The sequence below is a fragment of the Delphinapterus leucas genome, chromosome 11 (assembly GCF_059928025.1).
Source record: "Delphinapterus leucas isolate spDelLeu-1000000601 "Yukka" chromosome 11, BTC_Dleu_Yukka2, whole genome shotgun sequence".
Classification (NCBI taxonomy): Eukaryota; Metazoa; Chordata; class Mammalia; order Artiodactyla; family Monodontidae; genus Delphinapterus; species Delphinapterus leucas.
The window spans coordinates 24,712,138-24,736,316 of record NC_143139.1 but is presented as its reverse complement, the minus strand read 5'-3'; the positions used below and the strand labels follow the sequence as shown (position 1 = coordinate 24,736,316).

At 41.5% G+C, this 24,179-nt stretch overlaps 1 protein-coding gene across 1 annotated transcript in view; it reads left to right on the top strand.

Annotated features, from left to right (window-relative positions):
- Positions 1–24,179, top strand: part of TMTC1 (transmembrane O-mannosyltransferase targeting cadherins 1) — a 265,150-nt gene that overhangs the window by 202,085 nt on the left and 38,886 nt on the right. Inside the window, exon 12 of the mRNA XM_022577869.3 lies at positions 5,708–5,851. Coding sequence (XP_022433577.1) covers positions 5,708–5,851 — 144 coding nt within the window. The remainder of the gene's footprint in view (positions 1–5,707; positions 5,852–24,179) is intronic.

The window sequence follows — 24,179 nt, the reverse complement described above, 5'->3', positions numbered from 1 at the left end:
TTCTATTTAAAAGAGCAAGGAAGGGGCTTCCCTGGTGGCGCAGTGGTTGAGAGTCCGCCTGCCGATGCAGGGGATATGGGTTCGTGCCCGGTCCGGGAAGATCCCACATGCCCTGGAGCGGCTAGGCCCGTGAGCCATGGCCGCTGAGCCTGCGCGTGTGCTCCGCAACGGGAGAGGCCACAACAGTGAGAGAGGCCCCGCATACCGCAACAACAAAAAAAAAGTGCAAGGAAGTATTTAATTCAATACATTTCCCAACCTCCAGAGGAAAATTCTCAGGAATCAGGAAAATTCAGCCACTTAAAACGAGTCATTTCCTGAGGGCATGGTTTTACTCTAAATTGTTTTGAAAAGTCAATTGGGCGGAGTCTTCCTGGATCTCTACTAGAGGTCATCCATTGTGAGAGATCAGATAATTTAGTTGGCCCCTCACTGGAGTGTGTCCTACTTCCCTAAATTGCATTTGAGGTTTTTTTCCAAGACTATCTAATGGATGGGAAGGAGTACGGTACCAAAATAAAGTGGCAAGACTTGCTGCTGGGTGTTAATGGCGATTTCAGACAATTAAAGAAGCAGACTGGTAAATGATCAACGTCATTCCGGTGCACTTTAATGACATGATGATTCAAATTTTATGATCAGGCGCCTGAGAAATGGCAGGGACTAGAATGAATGAAAATATGCTGTGGATGCTGCTGACTCCTGAAATGAAGTTGACTTTGGGTATTTTTTAGTTCTGTGAAATTTGGATCTCATGGTTGAAATTTTTTCCCAGTCATGTTTTTCTTTTGGATTCTTTTTTTTCTCAACAGGAAATAGAAAAAATAGAAAATAAACATCTGACCTTAGCATACTTAACCTCAGATAAATTAATGTGTGGAACGAAAATCAGATAAATAAATCAGGGTGTGTGTATTCTGAAAGGAAATTGCAAAGTGGAGCACATGATACATACAGTCTTGCTTGAACAATGAAATGCCTTAGAAGGTACTCAAATAATGAAAAAGTAATAGAATTCTCAACTTTTGAACAGATTGTACAAAATTTAAAGTAAATGACTGAATAAAATATAAAACTAAACTTTAGTCATATACATCTTATCTCGATGGATCTTTAGTTGAGATTGAAGCTTAAGAACAGTAGATCGGAGAGCATGTATCTGTGCCTTAAACACTTACTGGATGTTGTTAGTTCCAAATAGCTTCCCATGATACTGTGCTTTTTAGAGATACCATGAGTATTTTGTATGGCAGGAGACAAGTTTTCCCAGCGAAGAAGAATCTCAGCCACGTTTCCTGAGTATTGATTTTATTTCACTTCTGTCACTGAGAAGTAGTTCGTATAGGATCATAGCTGAATGGACTGGCCCAAGGATAGAAAGGGAAATTATTCTGAATGGAAGCTCTAATTGATAGCAGTATATTTATTTGCTGAAGGTTGAATGACTCATGGATTGTTTGGGAAAATAAATAGATTTACAGGAACCATCTGACTTTTAACACTTAAGAACACAACTTCTGCAAATATTTCTTTTTTTAAAAAAGTAATTTATTTTTTCTTTAATTTCTCCCATCCTCCCATTCTTCAACTGTAAAATAGTACAATAATTCTACTTGAAGAATTAGAAGGTTAAATGAGATAGTATATGGGAAAGCACTCTAAAATGTAAAGTATCACTAATACATGCTAGCTTTTTTTAGACCCATTTTCTTTTGCTCCTGCCTTCTGGTTTTCACTTAGGCAACTGTTCCCTCACAGTGATGATTTCCTGTTAATATGTTGCTGGTATTCATTCTTCAGAGATAAGTTGTCTGGGAATGGAGGAGAATAATAATGTCCTTAACTACCTACTTTATGAATTCTGCTTAAGGAAAGGCCACCAGATAAAAAGTAAGAAGCCCTTCAATGCTCAAATGGGAATATAAATCATAGAGAATATAAATTGAGAATATAAATCATACAATACTTGAAAAATATTCTCTTCAGCTCATAGAATTATATCTCTATACCTAGATTTCTTTTGTAAAGAGAAAGAATAAACGTTCTTATACCCCAGAACTATTTGACAATATTATACATTTTCCCTATAATAAATTTTAAAAATTTAACTCAGTGAAATTTTAAAACATAATAATAAGGAAATAGCGAGAGAGCCCCCATATACAATATAAATGTTGAGTAAGACTGAGAAAGAAAATCCAGTGGCTGTTCACACTGGTCTTAAAAGAACAGGCCTGGGGCTTCGCTGGTGGCGCAGTGGTTGAGAGTCCGCCTGCCGATGCAGGGGACATGGGTTCGTGCCCCGGTCTGGGAAGATCCCACATGCCGCGGAGCAGCTGGGCCCGTGAGCCACGGCCGCTGAGCCTGCGCGTCCGGAGCCTGTGCTCCGCAACGGGAGAGGCCACAACAGTGAGAGGCCCGCGTACCTCAAAAACAAACAAAAAAAACAGACCTGAAAATTACCACTCTTCTCCTTTTCAGTGAAGCTTTTGTCAAGGTTCTTTACATGGGGAAGGGAATAATCACTACCAGAACTTTTGTAAAACATACCTGTAGGTGTCAAAGTCAAGACACACTTAATTTATCCTGACAATTGATGTAGCAACATAGACATCTCTTAAATTATTCATCTTTCTAACAGAGAATTCCCCTCTTGGAGACCTCAGGGTTGAATTAGACCCAAGCTCATTTAAACAAGTTTACTTAAAAAGTAAACACACAAAAATAAGTTTCATCCTTGCATGGGTCTTCAGTAAACAAGAGAAGAGTATATGTTTTAAGAAAATGTCTACATCTATATAAAAATCAAAAATAAAAGTGATGATAATTTTTTCTTGACCTGCTTAAAGAACCCTTTTTATGAAATTCAGCTTTGTTTCATAAATAATGTAATCCTTGCTCATGATTAGGTGAACTTAATCAGATGCGCAGAGGGAGGGGCTGTTGCTAGCAGATCTTTACTATTACCAGGAGTAAACAATATGACACGTTTTCCAGGTGGAGGGCTGTGAGTGGCAATAGATTCAGTAAATCACTATAGATGTCAGCAATCCCCTTCCTGGACAGGTTGGGACTCTGTTAACACAAAGCCTCTTCGCTGCCTGTGCCTGACCACAAAGCCCTGTCCTAAGCTTGGAGCACAAGGCATGCTAAAGACCTTTTTTTCTCTCATAGTATTTATATTTGTTTCTCTTTACTTCCCTTCTCACTGCTTGTTTCTGTTTTTGAGAGTTCATTGTGAACTTATGTTCTGTTTCTGGTTTGAAAAAAAAAGGGAGAGAAAAATTTTTGTAGTCAGTGAACTTGGAAAGTATTATATCAATACACGCATTCCTTTAAATTTATTTATTTCTTTATTTTGGGCAGCGTTGGGTCTTCGTTGCTGCGCGCGGGCTTTCTCTAGTTGCGGTGAGCGGGGGCTACTCTTCGTTGCGGTGCACGGGCTTCTCGTTGCGGTGGCTTCTCTTGCTGTGGAGCACGGGCTCTAGGCACACAGGCTTCAGTAGTTGTGGAGCGCAGGCTTCAGTAGTTGTGGCGCACGGGCTTAGTTGCTCCGCAGCATGTGGGATCTTCCCGGACCAGGGGTTGAACCCGTGCCCCCTCCATTGGCAGGCGAATTCTTAACCACTGTGCCACCAGGGAAGACCCAATGCCATTCCTTTAAATGGCAGTGGGATGGTGATAAAGTCCAAAAAGGTGGGCTGATAAGCAGCGGGAGAGGGCAACTGCGTGACAGGGAGTCCATCGTAGATGCTCTTACTGAATTTAGGCTGTCCTTTCCCATATTTAGTGCTTTTGCCTCAGACATTTATTTTGAGGGCTCCAAAGCCTATAAAGAAGTAAGGAAAAGACCAAGTTTTAAGAAATTGCCTCTTCTGGGAAGGCAGAGGTCACCAGGATGCTTTCTCTTGCTGTTTGTCATCAGAGAAAAAATAAGAACTGTTCTCACCATGTTCACAGGACCCCCCTCTTAAATCTTTTGGAAGTCAGAGAGCTTTGCTCAACATCCAAAAATTTTTTTTAATTGGAAGAATTAAAGTCCTGGCTGTGATATGCTCTCTGTAACCATTCCCAAAGTAATTCTTAGACACAGCTTCCCAGGAGGCTGTTCTGGGCATGGAATGAGTGGGCAGGTATGAGAGCATCTTCTCTTAGCTCTGATGTCCTGTAGATGCATCTATGAGAGAGCACCAAGGACTTGTGTACCCCAGGAACTGTGAGGGTGGGTGTTAAGGGACTGGTACCAGGTACCCTCAGGTTGTCTTTGCTAATTAAAGGTGACTAGAAAGAAGCAAACACGTTGTGTGTGTGTGTTTTTTCCCAACTTCCTCTCATAATGTATCTCTCCCAACAGCCTACAGAATTATTGTGAATAATTAGGGCTTTCAAGCCTTGGGAGGACATAACATTCATCTGAATTGATTCTGTCCCTTATCATTCAGGAGGAGCATTACACAGATTGTCTTCCTGAAAATACTGAGGGATGCTAATAGCTGAGCTATAAGGCGGTAAGGAAGGGAGGATTACATGGTCCAATATACTTAGGAAACTCTGGGTTAGGCAAAGATAAAAAAAAAAAAAAAAAAGCTATGCAGCTTGTCTTCCTTGACCTTTTAATAGGAACCCCTTCTGTCCTCAAATTAAATTGATCTTCTTAGAAGGTACGGAACAGGCTGGGAGGGGGCAAGCATGGCATTTGATTGTCAAGAGACTTGACAAGTACAGATCCTGTTTTTATTACTTGGGCATTACCTTGCCTTTCCTACATTAAAAGCCAGCTCCACAGGCTTATTCAAAATCCTCTGGGTGACAGGGATGGAGTGAGCCTGTTCGAGGACTAAATACGTCGGCTCTGAGCGCAGCAGAATCAACTCAGCTGTGTGAGCAGCAGCAGGCTGGTTTGCCTTCCTCATAGTTTCTAGTTAAGGAAGTAAACTGATTCTCTTCCTTTCTTAATCACCATAAATTTGCCTTGCTGATGTGTACGCAGTCCTCCTTTACATTTGCTTTTGAACATTATGGTCGCTGTTTTCACGTCATTGTGCCTTTTGAAATTTTTATATGTTTGTCAGGATTTTCATTCCCAGCCACTATCAGAGCAGGTGGTGTCAAATAACAGTAGCGGGGAAATGAGACAAAATGGAATAGGAGAGTCAAGGCGGAGAGCCGTTTGAGGGAGAACGTTTATTTTTATGGGGAGACGTTTGTATCACCTTCTCAATAATGGCGGTTTTACTGGTCCTCCAATTCAAATATATTCATGAAGATCCCTCATCCAGGGAACGCCCAACATCTTGTGTAAATAGGGGGCATTATACAGGCAGCTAGTCAGCAGTCCCGCTAGGCCAGAAAGTCAGCACCGGTGGCAATGAGGATTTTCAGTCAAAGGAAGTTGAAAGTAACTGTAGGCTCCAAGCTAAATTTATTTAACCCCGGTAGATTTGCATACTATTTATTTTTGCACTCTTTGGGGGTAACTTACTTATGCCACCATGTGTCAGTTACTTGCTTTCCTGCCATGTTTATTTGCCTGCAGGTGCACAAACGGTTGACTGTTAAGATGTGACATAGACATACCATTAAAATAAAGGAAGAATTCAGTGTTTCATTTTTGTTGTGGCATACCTGGGGTGAGGAGGGGAGGAGAAAAACAAGCAAATTGTGACCAATTTTGAACAATCATGGCTTAATATTTCTAATTGTTCAGGTTGTATCCACGCCATGCAAGTGCCCTGAACAACCTTGGAACACTGACCAGAGACACAGCAGAGGCAAAGATGTACTATCAGAGGGCTCTCCAGCTAAATCCACAGCACAACCGGGCTCTTTTCAATCTTGGGAATCTCCTTAGGTAAGTAGAACGTGTACCTTTGATCAGAAGACCTTGTAGTTTCAAGAAATCCTTTCCTTTTCAACACTCATTTGGTTGTGGTGTTATCTCCTCTTCCTAGGGCAGAATAGTTAGGGTTTTCAAGTTTTGGGAGGATGCAATATTCATCTGAATTAATTCTATCCTTTATCAATCAAAAAGAGTATTTCCCAGAGTGTCTCTCTGGAAATATTAGTTCTGGGAGATGTTCATAGGTTGTCTGTAGAGGGCTGGGAAGAGGGAATGGCTACATGGACAAATAAACTTAGGAGATGCTGAATTAAGCAAAGATAGTTCCTTTATTGCAAGAATCTTTAATATGCTAAATGCCCTGTGAATATTCAAGAAGGGAGTATGGAATACAGCATTTCCCAAAGTCAATCAATTTTGGTAGGCATTTCCCAAGAATTTCATGAATATACTTGGGAAAAGTGCTGGTCTAGGAAAAGCAGCATGCTCTAAAGGTGAGCGTAACCACAGCTCATGTGCAGTTTGTGCTATAGGTAAGAAACAAACTGAGGCTTTCTTGGAATCAGCAACGGTGACTCTTGCTCTCGGAAGACCTCCCAGGCATCATCACTGGTGTTTGCTTTGCACTCACTGCCCTGGAAAAGACTGATAGTGCAGTTAGTCTCCCTGAAGACAAAGGGGAACTTTTGCATCTTGTATTTTTATTAATATAATGTCTAGGCAAGTTGGTGATGGCAATGTTAGTGGTAGTAGTGGCGATAATGATAGTGGAAATGGTGGTGGATATGGAATTTAACTTCTACGCTTTAAAAAACAGATTGACATTAGAGAAATGCAAATCAAAACTACAATGAGGTATCACCTCACACCAGTCAGAATGGCCATCATCTAAAAATCTACAAACAATAAATGCTGGAGAGGGTGTGGAGAAAAGGGAACCCTCTTGTGCTGTTGGTGGGAATGTAAATTGATACAGCCACTATGGAGAACAGTATGGAAGTTCCTTTAAAAACTAAATATAGAACTACCATACAACCCAGTGATCCTACTGCTGGGCTTATACCCTGAGAAAACCATAATTCAAAGAGTCATGTACCAAAATGTTCACTGCAGCTCTATTTACAATAGCCAGGACATGGAAGCAACCTAAGTGTCCATCGACAGAGGAATGGATAAAGAAGGTGTGGCACATATATACAATGGAATATTACTCAGCCATAAAAAGAAACGAAATTGAGGTTTTTGTAGTGAGGTGGATGGACCTAGAGTCTGTCATACAGGGTGAAGTAAGAACAAGAAAAACAAATACTGTATGCTAACACATATATATGGAATCTTAAAAAAAGAAAAGAAAAAAAGCTCTGAAGAACCTAGGAGCAGGACAGGAATAAAGACGCAGATATAGAGAATGAACTTGAGGACACAGGGAGGGGGAAGGGTAAGCTGGGACGAAGTGAGAGAGTGGCATGGACATATATACACTACCAACTGTAAAACAGATAGCTAGTGGGGAGCAACCACATAGCACAGGGAGATCAGCTCTGTGCTTTGTGATCACCTGGAGGGGTGGGATAGGGAGGGAGGGAGGGAGACGCAAGAGGGAAGAGATATGGGGATATGTGTATATGTATAGCTGATTCACTTTGTTATAAAGCAGAAACTAACACACCATTGTAAAGCAATTATACCCCAATAAAGATGTTAAAAAAAAAAGATTGAAGACATCAGAAATGGGAATAAAAGGGTGAACATGGTTAGAATCAGAAAGTAGTGATGCATTTATCTGTGCTTGTTAGGTTGCTGACAATCCACACACTTACTGAATTGGTTTCCTTGTCTCTGAACTTCACAGAGCACATTTGGTACCTTTAGGGCTAATGGTTTGCTTTGTTCTTTTATCCTCTCCCTAACAGGATGGGCTTAATTGCCACAGTACCCCAGTGGATGCATCTTCTTCACGTTATTTTTTACTCCTTGAATTTTACATATGCATAGAGATATTAGTCCTTTTTCTTAGTGTGCGCATGTGTTAATGCATGTTCTTATTTAATCCCATTTGAACAGAAGCATTGGGTAAAGTAATCACAGAACAGTCTAACATCACATAAGGTGATAGGTGCCATCCCAAGTCTGAAGTTTTGTTTAAGAATGGCTTTATCCATATACTGGAACACAAAATCAAGGGAATACTCTACCAAAATAAGGAAATGCAAGGAAAGTACAGTTAAAATGAAAAAAATAAAAGTATAAATCAGCAAAAAATAAATGAACTTAATAAATTTTTTAAATTAGACAGTTTAGGGAATTCCCTGGTGGTCCAATGGTTAGGATTCTGCACTTCCACTGCAGGGGGCACGGGTTCGATCCCTGGTCTTGGAGATCTAAGAACCTGCATGCCATGTGGCCAAAAAAAAAAAAAAAATTAGATAGCATGTTAAAATTTTAAACAAATTGAGAGTGATGAAAAACTAGTAAATGAAGAAGTACACACTGTGACAGAAAAGCCTTTTAGCACTAGTACGTTCTCTTTAAAAATAATAGCAAATCAAAAGCTGTGGGGAAAATGTGTTCTCGTTATTGTAGATAACTGTTTACAGGTCAATAGGGTGCTTTTATTTTACTCTACTATTTTTATGAGGTCTTATTTATTTATGTGAAGTTCTGAGGACTCATTTTTAAAAGTCATTGTTGCATCTGTATGTGTCCAGCTTAGAGCCCAAATAACTTAATGGGTGGATAAAGCCTGTTCATGTCTTTTAGGATACCAGCATTATATAGTACTGATTTCAAAAATAGTACAGATGAGTTTTGTTTTTTTTTAACAAAGAAACCAGCTTTGATGGCCTGGATACAAAATGAGAGTTCTTGTTAGGAGTGATATCCTACAGTTGTGATTATCACACTGTGCTGAATGTGGCCCTGCTTGGAAATGGTGGCAGAGATTCTTTTAAATTTCATCTTGCCCAGACCTGAACGAGAGATGCATACTGCAGCCTTCCTTTTTCAATTCACATATTATTGCCTCTGACTATTACCTTGAATTAGTGTATGTGAGTTAAGAATACAAGAAAATATTTTTTGGAACATAACAATGGCTACTTTTCACAGTAGGTGGGGCTCCTAGATACTCAACATAAGATTTTTCTCTTTTTCAGTAAAATCAACTCAGTGATTATCCAAACCAAAAACGTTTCACATTTGTGTAAGACTGTATAAGAGTGCTTTTTTTAAAAAAATAATAAAGGCCGGGGCTTCCCTGGTGGCGCAGTGGTTGAGAGTCTGCCTGCCAATGCAGGGGACACGGGTTCGTGCCCCGGTCCGGGAAGATCCCACATGCTGCGGAGCGGCTGGGCCCGTAAGTCATGGCCGCTGAGCCTGCGCGTCCTGAGCCTGTGCTCCGCAATGGGAGAGGCCACAACAGTGAGAGGCCCTCGTACAGCAAATAATAATAATAATAATAAAGGCCTCCCAATGACTCCTTTAGATAGGGAAGAATAGGAACCAAGAATAGGAACCAAGGTTAAGTGCCAGGTACAAAGTCACCCTTGTTTGCCTTCTGCTCTTTCACATTAAACAGAGAGCAAAGTGGCTGCATCTGTGTAGATGAGTCTTAGAATCCAGTAGAATAAAATCATGATAGTAGCTAATATTTATGTAATATTTTCCAGTTTACAGACAAGTGGATTTTATAACCATAATTTAATTTAATCTTGAACACTACTGTGAGAGGCATTCTCATCCTCGTCCCCATTTTACAGATGAAGAAACCAAGGTTTAGAGATTTCATGTGACCTTGGCCCAAGCTCTGCTGACCCAGGATTGATTGCCTGCCCTGTCCTATTCACTTTCCATTACCCATGCTGCCCAAATAACTCTCCAATCCAAAAATTACTTAATATTTAGCTATTAAATGGCATGTGATTTCCTTTTGGGAGGAAGGAACTTCCTGTTTTTTTAATCAGGAAACAGTAAGGTTTGTTTCCATTATGTCCTTTAGTAGCAGAGAGAGGTGACCCAGAAAACAGCAGAACTAATCCACGTTTACTCCACGTTGGATCTGCTTTCCTTTCTGCTCTAACTGGCAATGGGTCAAAGGCATAAAGAGGATAAGAATATTTTAAATATGTTTTTATTTGATCCATTTTACTATTTAAGTTTTATACCCTATCTATTTCTCGTTAGGAAGCTAACTTTTAAAAATTGTGTTCTTTTTTTGTAACCTAGAACTTCATGCTCCTTCTAAGAACCCAGGTGATCTCCTTAGGTATGAGTTTAGATTTGATCATCCCTGAGTGGAGGACACTATCACTTTTCCTCTTTTATAAATGAGAAACTAAAATTTGGAGAAGGTAAGTTAGGTGCCAAGGTCCCTTAGTGAGGAAATAGAGTTTGTGGGAATTGAACCTCAAACTTTCTGTCCAAGTACCCTTGCCCTTAATCACCACACTCTACTGCCTCCTTGTGGCTCATCTCAAAACTGAGATACAGCCCAGAGCAGCCCTGCCCAACAGAAATACAATGACAGCCAGAATCTATAATTTAAATTTTTCAGGTAGCCATATTTTAAAACATAAAAAGGTGAAATTAATATTAATAATATATTTTATTTAACCCCAGTATATTCAAAATATTATCATTTTAACATAATTAATATGAAAATTAATTTTTAAATTGAACATGTAAAAATATTAATGTGATAGTGTACATTCTTTTTTACAATTAATATTTGAAATCCAGTGTATGTTTTACACATACAGCATACCTGAGACTAGTCATATTTCAAGTGTTCAATAGCCACATGTGGTTAGTGGCTGCTATATTGGACAGCACAGACCTTTATTAATGACCTTGACTTTGAGAGAAATGAGTTTTTGTCCAGACCAGAAACTCTAAATAAGATGTGATTCTGTCAGAGCATCCCAGAAACCTTAGAGCACTGAGGACAAATTCCATTTGAATTCTTGGAGTTATGTGACAGACAGCTTTAGACCTGTTCACAGCAGTGCATGTCACTGACTCTTATCCAAATATATTTGACCTCTTTCATGACCATTTCCCTGGACTTTGAAGCTAATCTGTTATGATTCTGTACAGCACGTTTACAGTGTGACAGATTGATAACAAACAGCTTTCCATGCCAGCATTTTTAGTTTATATTAATTATTGTTGGCTTTGCTTGGAACCTAAAATGTAAAAGAAAATAGGCAAGATTAGCATACAGTTTTTATGGATGAAAGAGCAGAAATCCCTGACGGCTCAAGAGAACATAATAGAATACTTTAATTCAGGGCATGGGAAAATGCTTCTGTGACTGCTTGGGTAAAACAGTGTCTGGTATTTGCTACTGAAACAGAATATTTTCATTTTAAAGAGTCGTATTGTCCCTCCCATTGCCAAAATTACCTTCTATTCACATAGTAGGATATGGGTGTTATATGGGTGTTACAATAAATCTTATAATCAAAAGTCAGAAGAAAATGAAATAGAATTTCCCAAATTGAGCTATTTAGCAGATGAGTTTGATAACAATATACATTTTATTTTCTTTAGGCTAATCCTTTAGAAAATTGAATTTCTAAAGAATAAAAGGATGTGGAAAAAAGGGTAACCATTAGCTCTGAAATAAATTTCAATGTTTGGGATAAATTTCCTTATAGCTTTGGCATTAGCCACACTGCCTTTTATTTCATAAAAAGGAAGTTTATACACTCAAGATAGCAGTTCTCCCCTTTCTCTACCTTTTACCTGAAACCCCAGAGAATCCAAAATGCCAGCCCACTGGATAAAGAACAACTTTTTGAGGTCCTTCTCACCACGTTAGGATGTCAACTTTGGGTGGGCAACTTCTGCATCCTCCTCTTGGAATAAAATCCTTCTCCCACCCCCACTCCTGTCAACATCCAGGTTACCTCCAGTCTTACTTATCTGTAATCTTAACTCCATTGCGATTTCTCCTCGGGGTCTTTATGTAGTTCACACCTGTCTCTCTCCAGGTCTTCTTCTCCAGCTCTTTTGAAGCCCAGTCCAGCAGCTCATTGCCACCATCTCCATCCTCATCAGGGCCATGTCACAGCCTTGTACATTCTCCTGTCGTCCTCAGGGACTCTACAACCTTTAGTGAATTCGGTTGCATCCATCACCCAGTTCCTCTGCTGCCTTCCCTCCAGGGCCTGCCACTTCTGCTCTACCTTGACCATTCACCGACATGGCCATGCCATGGGCTTTTTAATTAGGCACACCTTTTCATTCTTTAGTGCCTGAATTCTGAAAGGTTTCTCTTGGCCCTTCACTTATTAACCTCTTCCCACCCTTCCCTTCCCCTCTCTGTCACTCCTTCTGACCCTTGGAAGGGGTCGTGGGATAACAACCTGCCACCTCCAAGCTCTCTCTGTGCTCACATTGTCTCTCCCTTTAAGACCTTGACGTTGACATGACTCCCTTCTGGGACAAATGTTATTTCCCTCTTACTCCCTCATTCCTAGTGGCCCTGCTTTTTACCATTGTTAGAAGCTCTGTTCTGATTTTTATGTGTATAATGTGTAATCCCATCTCTCATTTATCTGATCTATTTCATTAATGTATGTGACATCAGCTTAGACTCACACCTTGACCATCATTTACTTGCTCAATGGTGCCTCCAACTCAAGATACCCGCCCCCATTGCCTGCATTTTGTAGGCAGACCAATAGTTCTCAACTTTTTCTCATTATGACTCCTCTCCCCACCCCGGGAACCACTTTAAGCCTTTTTCCCTAATCACTCCCTCCCCTAATTAAATAAATACTCAAGGACAAGATTTGTTAGGTAGTGTCAAGCTTTGAGAGACTGAAGACCACTGTAATAACTAATTTTATTTTTATATGTAATCTAACATTATCTTTCACTGCACTGCCCCTGCTCCAAGATGCGGTGTCTCGGTATGTGTGTCCTAGACCCTCATCCAGTCTCTCAAGTGTTGGAGGTAAAAACATACATCTGAGTCTGATGGGCCCCTTACAAAACTCTGAAGACAGCATTGTGGGGGAAAAGCAGGATCAGGAGTTAGAGCTATTAGAAATTCATCCCTTACGGTCTTATAATACCTCCCAAATATTTTCTGTTTTCCTAATATAAGTATCCTTTGTTCCCCTCCTCAGTGCCTATGCACACACCCAGGAGATGACATAATCCTTTACTTTTACTAAGAATATTCAAGTCATTTAAGGTTAATTTTTGCAGCTTCCCTTCTTCCTACCTCATTTCTTACATATTCCTATATGTCCTCTTCTTTTGTTCTTCCAAGGGAGGAAGGGTTGTCTTGCCTCCCTAATAAGCCTAGTGCTCACACCTGTGGTTATGTGGGGGGTTTTTTGCTTTTTCTGTTTTTTTTGTTTTTTGCAGTACGCAGGACTCTCGCTGTTGCGGCCTCTCGCGTTGCGGAGCACAGGCTCCGGACGTGCAGGCTCAGCGGCCATGGCTCATGGGCCCAGCCGCTCCGTGGCATGTGGGATCTTCCCCAACCGGGGCATGAACCGTGTCCCCTGCATCAACAGGCGGACTCTCAACCACTGCGCCACCAGGGAAGCCCGGTTATGTGGTTTTTTAAAACTGAGGCATAATTAAATGCAAAAGTGCACAATCTTTAGTGTTTGGTACAATGAGTTTTGGCAATTTTATATACTGTTGTAATTACCCCCAAAATAACATAGAGAACATTTCACCCCAGAAAGACCCCTCATGCCTCTCTCCAGTAAATTTCTCCCTCCCCTGAGGCAATCATTGTTCAAATTTTTTCACCACAAACTAGTTTTAGCTTGTCATAGAACTTCATTTAAAGGTGAACATTACATACATACTTTTTTGGCATCTGTATATTTTCTGTAGCATGATTTTTTTGAGTCTTATCCATGTTGTTGCACGTTACATTTTTTTTTAACTGACGAGTAGTATTTCATTGTGTAAATATGCTGTAATTTGTTTATCCATTTTCCTGTGGGTAGATACTTGGTTTGTTTATAGGTTTGTATGTTTAGTATTCTGGGATAAATACCTAGGAATAGAATTGTGGGTAGATGTATCTTTAATGTTTTAAGAACCTGCCAAATAAACAGTTCTCCAAAGTAACTGTACCGCTTTTCACTCCATCAGCACTGGTGAGAGATCCACTTGCTTAGCATCCTCACTAACATCTGGTGTCGTCAGTCTTTTTTATTTTAGCCATTAGTCATTAGTGTAAAATCCACATGTGTTCTTGATTCTCTTTCTCTACCTTTCCCTGTCCATTATCATGGGCATTCTCTTAGGTCTTCAGATTCTCCCCATTGCACAAACTTCCACATGCCCCACATTCCCCTGGGGAGCGTCTCCGTTCAGCTACTTCCTCAAGTGGTTCTCCTCACTCCTTCCTTTCTCTGATCAAATTGGCGAGAAGAACGGTTGGCACTTGGTGCTTCTCCTTCCCACAGCCTGTTCATTCAGCCTCCGGTGGAGCTGCTCTCTAAACATCAGCTGTGAATTCCAAAGGTTCTCTGGGCTCTCACTCCCCATGATTTCTCTGAAGTGAAGAATATGATCCTGTTGACCTCCCACTGTTTTTGAAGCTCTTTATTTCATTTTTGTATTATAACACATTGTTTCTTTTCCATTTCCAATATCTACTCTTCTTCCTCCCTCCCTCTAAATGTCATTGATTCTCCATCACATACACACATACAGTCCAAACGTATGAACATTCAGGACTTCCCATAATCCTGCCACTTTCTTCCTTATTTTCTGCTGCTCCCCACACTGTATAAACCCAGACACCCAGCCAAACTGACCCCTGGTCACTGTTTGAGAAATAGAAACATGCAAGCTACATTTGAGAGAATATTACAGAGGTTTTAAAGTAACAGCTCTTCTAGTTCACCCAAAATATTGTTTCATTTGCATTTCATCATCTTATATTCCATGTCTGCACAAAACTGAATTATCTAGGGAATGATGAGAACGTTTACCTACTTCCTCAAGATTTGGGAGTTATTTGTATCTAAACAGATTGCTAATTATTAAAATATTTTTGTAAGTAACTCTCCCGCAGCAAAACTCTTCTCAGTCACGCTGTGTTTACCAATGATTTGAGCATGAGTGAGTTGTTTTAAATCCATAGTGTGGTTTGCAAGGAAGAAGGAAGGGTCCCTTTTCTCAATCCTTGCTTTTGCTGTGATGGCTGCAATAAACACTCCTGAGGCCAGAAGACAGTTCTGCACAGGAAGTACTGTCAGGGAGAGCAAGCTTTAATTATACGCTCTTGAAGGCATTGGAAGGTCATCATTTTCTTTCCTTGCATAAATATTTCTGACAGAGGATAATTAAACAGACCAGATTGCTTTGTCAAGTATAGGAGTTTTCAGTGGTCTTTCCTGTCCCGAAAATCGCTTTCCCACCCCTTTAACTCTCATAATCTTCCCTGGCCTCATTTGCAATCTAGTGCCCTTAAGCTCCTGTGCTGGGGAATGACTTGGAACAACTCTTGACTCATAGCTTAAAGAAGGTACAAATCAGTTAAAAGAATACTAGAAATGCAGGTATTCACTGGAAATTTCTTCTTGCGTACATTGTCTTACTTTAGAGAACCAGGCATATCAACTTTTTATCACAAACCCAGTAGGAGATCAACTTTGCCCTGACACAGAGACTAAATTCAGAATGTAAGTTGTTAGAGAGCCTCAAAAAAATCTAAAAATGCTCTGTGTAGACCAGGAGGAGAAATACCAAGGACAGAAAGAGAAATATACATGTTGTCTGTGTCCACTCTGACTCACGCTTGCCTGTGGCCTGCGGGGGTCTGTCCCAGGAAGCACCTTGGGGAGGTGAAGGAAGCTTTAAGGCTTCCTCCCTTCTTGCTGACACCTTACTAATTCTGCCAACCTCCCTCCGTCGTACAGGGCCCACCCTGGTGCTTTCCTGTGGTGCCACCACTGCAGGGCTGACTGCCCTCAACCTTTCTGCCACCTCTCCTCCTCCAAGTGAAAAGGACAGTAACACTTGAATGACAAATTACAAAGCACCTCCTCACATCTCATGAACCTGCCCACTGAGTGTTTGTGGAGGGCAGGCACCTTCACTCCCCGGTTACAGCTCCGGGGACAGTGAGGGAGGTCATGTGACCCGAGCTGTGAAGTGGGACCTCTAGAGCCAGCCATTCGGTTACATCATGCGGCCGCACTGACTGTCTCCCCATGCTGTCCTCAGGAATAGGAGTCGTGGAGCTTAGTGAGTTTGGATATCAGCTCTACCACATAGCAGTGTGTGACCTTGGGAGAACAACTGGATCTTGCAATGGCTCCAATCACTCACTTATAAAGTAAAAATAGTACTAGTAACCAGGTCCTCCATGAGTCCTAAACAGGAGAATGCGTGTAAGTACTTAACGTAGTTCCTAGCCCCCAATAAAGATGAAATAAGCCTTAGTTATTATTAATTATTACTAGTCCAGGGGTATAATTCCTCACTTCAATTTGAAGCTCATCTTCTTAGTATAAAGTTAATAATACATCAGAAGGAGGTAACACATTTTCTATTCCTGTTGTTGAACAGTTTCAGGCAATATTCAACCTCCTTGAGACTCAGTTTCCTTCTCTTCAAAATAAGAGATGGGACCAGGTGATTCTGTAAAGCTGTCTAGCTGCAGGAATCTATGGTTTTAACCATGACTCCAAGTTTCTAATCTCTTTACTGAAATGTAAATGGAAGATCAGAAAGGAATTTGGAAGTCCCTTTCCTTTGCAGAGGCAATACTACCTTGGAGCAGCATCCTGCCTTTGCTGAGAAATCAGTGAGGCTTCAGGTAGAAAATCCAGATGAGACTCCAGCTGGAGAGGGGAAGGAGCCCAGGGAGCTGCCAGGGACTGCATCGTCCCACGCGCACGATGCTCTGCTAAGCACGATGCCCTTGCGCGTCTATCCCACAATTACAGGAGCCTGGAGAGATTAATGTGCACCTTTCACAGATTCGGCCACTGAGGCTCATGGAGGTGGAACATCTAACCCAAGTCATACAGCTGGTGAGGGCAGAGCTGGGATATAGACAGCAACCCACCTGAGCCAAAGCCAGGGACGTGCATTCCACTGCATCATCAAAATGACTCTTTATCTACGGGATAGGTGAATCCTGGCTAAACCAGGCTAGTCTCAGCTGCCTTCTCTTCCAGGTCCCAACCTGGGGACATGGTTTCTACGCTTTCCTTCAAATCACGGAAGAGCTTGGCATAAATATTTTGTGTGCTTTGAAAAGATGCTGGCTTGGGACTCGTCCCCCCACCCCTCCCAGCCCACCTCCACGCACACGTGATGCAGGAGCAAGGCCATCGGGGGGCAGGCGTTCTGCTGCCGGGGTCCAGGGCAGGGACCTCACCGAGCAGATGAAGACCTCAAGTGCCAAAGGAGTAAGGGAGGAGGGGACTCAGGAGGAACCTTTCCTCAGGACCTACTCCGTGCCGGCCCCTGTGTGAGGTCTTTGTGTGAGCTCTGTCTCCATGCCTGCAGCTGTGTGACGAGACAGCGTCAGAACTGTCCATCGTTCCCTTCCTCAGCTTTCAGCTGGGGAGAGAGGTGTTAAAGGCCAGGCACACCACACAGGGCGGGGCGGGCACCCGACTGCCTCCCATTGTTCTCGGGTGAGTGACCTGACTCCTCCTGCAAACCCACTGAGAGGGGGAGGGCAGATTGCAGGTTGTGAGAGACATCATTTCTGAACCCAATAACAACAAAACACCCCAACAAAGGAATGGTAATTAAGAGACTGCCCAGCATTCCAAGTTCACACTGTGGTTAATAGGAAATTTTACTACTGCCAAGGGGATTGCCAAATCCATTTATTTCTGTTATTGCATTTCCCAGATTCTCCCAAAATGTCAATACTCTTTCAAAGCAAGCATTGCTTTCAGTTTAAATGAATGTGTCATGAGATTGTGCACAGGAATCCAAAAAGTTTTCTAAATTGACAAACTTAACAGGTCCTTAATTACTAAAAGAAAATGTGCTGAATTTTCTAAAAATTGCTTTTAGAAAATTTGCTTTTTCTAACTATCTGTCACTGAGACCGAGCCAGGAAAGTGAGATGAGGCAAATGTTGTTACTTAACACACGAGAAAAACAGCCCCACTGCTGTATAACCAAAGGGGAAATTCCCTGGGAAACTACAAATGTTGAATGCCGAAATTTGCATATTATGAACAAGATCTAATTTCTACTTAATGCTTCTCTTATGAATTCAATGAGGAAGATGTTATTGGTCCCAGGGACCCCTTCTCAGGAAGTTTAGCCTTTTGGAAATTCCTGGGGGAGACTTAAGGGAGCGGAGTTTTGCTTGCAGAATATTAGGAGATTTTTACTTCTGTTGATGCCTATATGGCTAACACCGGCACTAAGACTTGGATGCACAAAAGCGGGCATTCACCACAGAGCTTCTACGAGAGAGAAAACTGCCTCTTCCAATTGCAGCGTCACCCTCCAGGCACCTCCACTGCAGCCTCCCCACATCACCTGGCGTCCAGAAGTATCGCCCATCCGGGCAAATCAACCAGCCGCTGTGACCCTTCTCTTTGGCTCCAATTGTTCCAGAAAGTCTTCTTTCTCCTTTTACCTTTCCTCATCCTGTTACATTTTAGCCTTATATCAAGGAACAACTGATCAGGCAGACCCCACATAGTAACCAGGGCAGAGTTTCTAAAGCAGAGGCTGAAGACCACCCTCACCAGAATCACCTGAGGTGCTTTTTAAGATTTTTAAGAATAATGATTCCTTGGCCCTACCTCAGACCTACTGAATCTTATGAAGCCTGGGATCCTACATTTTATCAAACACTGAATGATTCTTAAGCACTAAAATTTGAGAACAGTTGATCTAAGGAAAAAGTGAAGATAGAATATTTTAGGTCATGGAGGATTGTCGATCATCGGCTGGTGACTTTCTTTGGCAGATGAAGACATTCAGGATGCAGAGAGGCAATAAATATTTCCTAACCCAGGAGCGCTTCATTCCTCCCTGCTTCTCCCACCTACCCAGGGATCTCTAATAGTTCCATCATTGTCTGCTGAATCCTTCACAGAAGCTCAGACAGACCTCAGTGTCCTGAGTGTGACATGAGTTTCCAGAGGATCTCAGAGTGTTCCTTTCTGTGACTCCAGACAAAAGGTGTGCCCGTGCCTAATTGGACGGGGGATGTACTGAGGCTTCATTTTGTCGATTTATTCACCTGTTATGAGCTACGTACTTCAAGCTTTTTCTCTGGAATTCAGAAAAACAACCTGTGGACTTGGTTACCTGTATCACATGCTTGGTGAATTCAGAGGAAGATGTTATTTTCATATTTTCCCCCTTTTGAATTGACTTGTCAATTCAGTCTAAATGGCTAACAGAGTATTCCTATATAGAGGGGGCTTACATTGATAATGGGCTTTTATTTCACTAAACTGCCTGTTATAGAGCCAAAAGAATGCATTAGGGAGTTTTAATACTGTCTAATGCTGGCCCAGGGGTGATCTGTACTGTCAGAATACAAAGGTAATTCCCATTATTAAGAATTTTGTAAAGTCTATTTGAAATTTTCTGCCTCTCTTGTTATTCCTTTTTACATGGAAATAACTGCTTAAAACTTTCTTTTCTAAGAAGCTTTCCTGGCGTGGCTGAAAAAGAGGTTCAAAATTGCTCCTAATTCTTTCTTGCTTAAATATTCACCTTTAGCCATCACCCCTGCAAAATGAAGACCTACTCCTTTGTGTGGCTCTAATAGCAGCTGAGTGGATTCTGAACTATCAGTCTGCCATTTAGGCCTCCTCCGCCTGACATTTGCCTTAGAATGAGGTTTTTAGGGGTTTTGACTCTGCTTATTACTGGGTTATTTTACATTTAGTGCAGTGCTATTCAGTTGTGTATTTTTTTTTTTTTTTGCGGTACGTGGGCCTCTCACTGTTGTGGCCTCTCCCGTTGCAGAGCACAGGCTCCTGACACGCAGGCTCAGTGGCCATGGCTCACGGGCGCAGCCGCTCCGCGGCATGTGGGATCTTCCCGGACCAGGGCACGAACCCGCGTGCCCTGCATCGGCAGGTGGACTCTCAACCACTGCGCCACCAGGGAAGCCCTCAGTTGTGTATTCAATGATGATTTTTACACCCAAAATCCATTATGGTATAAGACCAGACACAGGAAAAATCACTCTAACATCTAACTTAAATTTCTCGTGAATAATTTGAAATGTGAAAGTACTGATATATTACTTTAGAAGGAATTTCAAAAACACCACATTTTTAAAAGTGTGTGTGTGAGGGGGAGGTGAGTTCCCTGGTGGCGCAGTGGTTAAGAATCTGCCTGCCGATGCAGGGGAAACAGGTTCGAGCCCTGGTTCGGGAAGATCCCACATACCGCAGAGCAGCTAAGCCCGTGCACCACACTACTGAGCCCACGCTCTAGACCCCGTGAGCCGCAACTACTGGAGCCCACGCTCCGCAGCAAGAGCAGCCCGCATAAGCCCGCGCACCGCAATGAAGAGTAGCCCACGCTCGCGGCAACTAGAGGAACCCCGCGCACAGCAACGAAGACCCAACGCAGCCAAAAAAAAAACTAATTAATTAATTAAAAATAAATAAATAAAAGTGGTGGGGGGAATATAGGTTTTAATTGGTGATTTTAGAAACATTAAATGAGCTACTAAAAGCCAAAATATATAATACCTACTGTGTGCCAGAGACGCAGGGCGGACAGACAATTTGCCTAAGGGAGCACAGTTAGGAAATAGTGGAGATGGAGTCATAACCCAGTCGTTCTGGCTTTTGAATCTGTGCTTTTAGCTACTCTTCAGAGTTAAGCTAGAGAAGCTGCTTAACAGTGCCCGCTAAATAAGAAGTGCTCAATAAATGGAAGCTATACTTGTAATTTTCTTATGAGTCTAAGGCTTGGGATGCTTCTCTTTTTCTAGGCTCACTTCTACAATATTGAAAAAGCTGTAGAAACAGAAATATAAAATAGATAAATATATCATTCTCCTCTGTTATTTAAAAAGGAAGCTTATTTAAGGAGATTTACGAAGACCTAGGAATAAAGAAAATATTAAAACCATGGTTTTTAAAAAATAATTTAGCGATTATTGAATTTCTATTTGTGCAGATCACTGTACTAGTCTCTGGGATAAAAGAAGTAAGATTAATAAGATATGGGTCCTGCCTATGAAAGAGCTTACAACGTAGTAATGGTCACAGACAGAGCACATGACATTTAACAGAGTGGATGCAGAAAGGCCCATCATGGCCTGGTGATGCGACACGCGAAAGTTGAAGTTGCATATTCGAATCCTAGTGGTATAGTAGCTGTGTGGTCAGGGCAAATCGTGTGAGCTCTTCAAATCTCAGGTTTTTATTTTTGTTGGGGTGGTAGTTGCTAGTATTGTTTTCTAAATCTTTATAATGGAGATAATTTTGCATAATTCATAATGCTTAATGGGAATTAAATAATGCAAAGGAATCACTTAACTCTGTCTTTAGCAGAGAGTAAATGTTCAGCAGACAACTACTGTGAAACCTGAAGCTTTAAAAACCTACCTGTGTGGCGCCCTCACTGATAGACTCCCACCCCCCCGCTGAAGGCACTGGGGCAGCCCTTCAGGTGCTGTGCCAGGGCCTTGCAGAAGCCCAGTGGGCTCAAGCCCAGTTACTGCTCAGAATGTTGAGCTAAAGAACAAAGGGCAGCTGCCCCCTTGGAGGCCAGAACAAGGCTTTTGATAGCGATTCCCCTATCTTTTCTTCTTAATGGAGGCTCAAAAAGAAAATCAAAATTTAAGAAAGGTAGCATCTATATGGTTTTTGATTGTGTTGCATGGTTAGGAGCTCTGATAAGGGGATCATCAGAGCTATTAAAAGGCCCAACCTCAGAGCACTAAGGCCTTTACAAAAGCACCTCAAGTGATTTTAAACCTACAGTGAGGGCAGAGAAGCAGTGGAGTAGTGATCTCTTAGGTTCTGTAGAATAGATACCAAAGGCCACTCAATCTGGCTGGACTAGTACCCACTCGTCCACACCACTGGGTACATTTGGAACATTGGTCAGGACCATACTATAGAGGGTTTTAAACTAAGAGTCTATCTGTAAGCAGCAGGGCGTTAATGAAGATTTTTATATAAGGGAATGTGTTGAGAGCAGTGCTCTAGAAAAAGAATGTATCTTTTAGTTGTCTGTAAATAGAAGGAGGAGAAAGAGGGAACTAGCAACAGGGTGTGAACTAAGCTGTTAGCAAGCACCCCTCAGTAAGATGCACTCTAGGCTGCAATAATCCAATAGAATTGTAGGAATATTGCCCTTGTTTCTGAATATGGGATAATCAGCAAAGAAACATGGGCCATAATGCAGATATGAAAGGATGCTATTGAATTCAGAAACAGGTTGCAATGAAGTTCAATTCTCACATGGTAATTCCGTTACTATATGGCCAAGGAAGGTTCTATTTAGGTGATTATTTGCTGTAAGTTACTGTGTCAAAACCACACCAATTTCATAAACTTCGACCAAAGGGTGAGCAAAAGAGAAACCACAGAAGAAATATATCTTCCCTGCTATTCCTCTTCCTTTCAGAAACATAAACAACAACAATAAATTTACCACTTATCCATTTCTTGGGCGCCTGACCCCTACTGGGCTCTAATGACTTTCAAAGGCTCCCAGGGAAAAGCAGAGTCATCCAAGAGTGCAGAGCTAAGAGGAAAAAATCTCATCTGCCCGTTTTTGCATCTCGTAATACTTACATACCATGTGAAATTACATGATGAGATGTTTTTTGAAAGTATATCAGTCAGGGACTTACCTGGTGGCACAGTAGTTAAGAATCCACCTGCCAATGCAGGGGACACGGGTTCCAGCCCTGGTCCGGGAAGATCCCACATGCCGCGGAGCAGCTAAGCCCGTGCACCACAGCTACTGAGGCTGCGCTCTAGAGCCTGCAAGCCACAACTAATGAGCCCGTGTGCCTACAGCTACTGAAGCCCGCACACCTAGAGCCCATGCACCGCACCAAAGAGTAGCCCCTGCTCGCCGCAATTAGAGAAAGCCCGCACACAGCAATGAAGACCCAACACAGCCAGAAATAAATAAATTTATTTTTTTAAAAAAGTATATCAAGTCAGTCCCTCAAGAGATTAACAGAGGTACAGTTTTTCATAAAGAATTCGAGTTCCCTGTACATAACTTTGATGCTAACTTTTCCAATATGTCACATGAATGTGAATGGACAACCCCAAGTATTTAGATTCACTCACTGTAGTAAGTGGTAATTAACCTCACTGAGTTTATATATGAAAGATTAAGCTGTCATTCTAACTGATGTGAGCCATAACAAATGAAAATCATTAACTCTTTGCTATCAAATTGTTGTGGCTTTTTCTCTGCTGATTTTAAAGAATATCCAAGCTAAATTATGTCCTGAGGGGCTTAATTTTCAGACTCAGTTTCCTAAATCTATATCTTCCTTTGGATTTTGGGAAAATTTCCAAACTGATGTTAATAAAGATTTACGAAATCCTTGGAGGAAGACTTCTTCTAACCATGAAACCAATAGTTAAATTACCAGGATTAAAAGTAAGTTTTCATAAAAATAGAACTACCATATGACCCAGCAATCCCACTACTGGGCATATACCATGAGAAAACCATAATTCAAAAAGAGACATGTACCACAATGTACACTGCAGCACTATTTACAATAGCCAGGACATGGAAGCAACCTAAGTGTCCATCAACAGATGAATGGATAAAGAAGATGTGGCACATATATACAATGGAATATTACTCAGCCATAAAAAGAAACGAATTGAGTTACTTGTAATGAGGTGGATGGACCTAGAGTCTGTCATACAGAGTGAAGTAAGTCAGAACGAGAAAAACAAATACTAACAAATTATATATATGCTAACACATATATATGGAATCTAAAAAAAAAAAAAGGTTCTGATGAACCTAGGGGCAGGACAGGAATAAAGACGCAGATGTAGAGAATAGACTTGAGGACATGGGGAGGGAGAAGGGTAAGCTGGGACGAAGTGAGAGAGTGGCATTGACATATATACACTACCAAATGTAAAACAGCTAGCTAGTGGGAAGCAGCCACATAGCACAGGGAGATCAGCTTGGTGCTTTGTGACGACCTAGAGGGGTGGGATAGGGAGGGTGGGAGGGAGGCACAAGACAGAGGGGATATGGGGATATATGCATATGTATAGCTGATTCACTTTGTTATACAGCAGAAACGAGCACAACATTGTAAAGCAATTACAAGATGTTAAAAAAAAAAGTTTTCATTTAAAAACATGTGCCCATGAAAGAATTACTTCAAGGTATA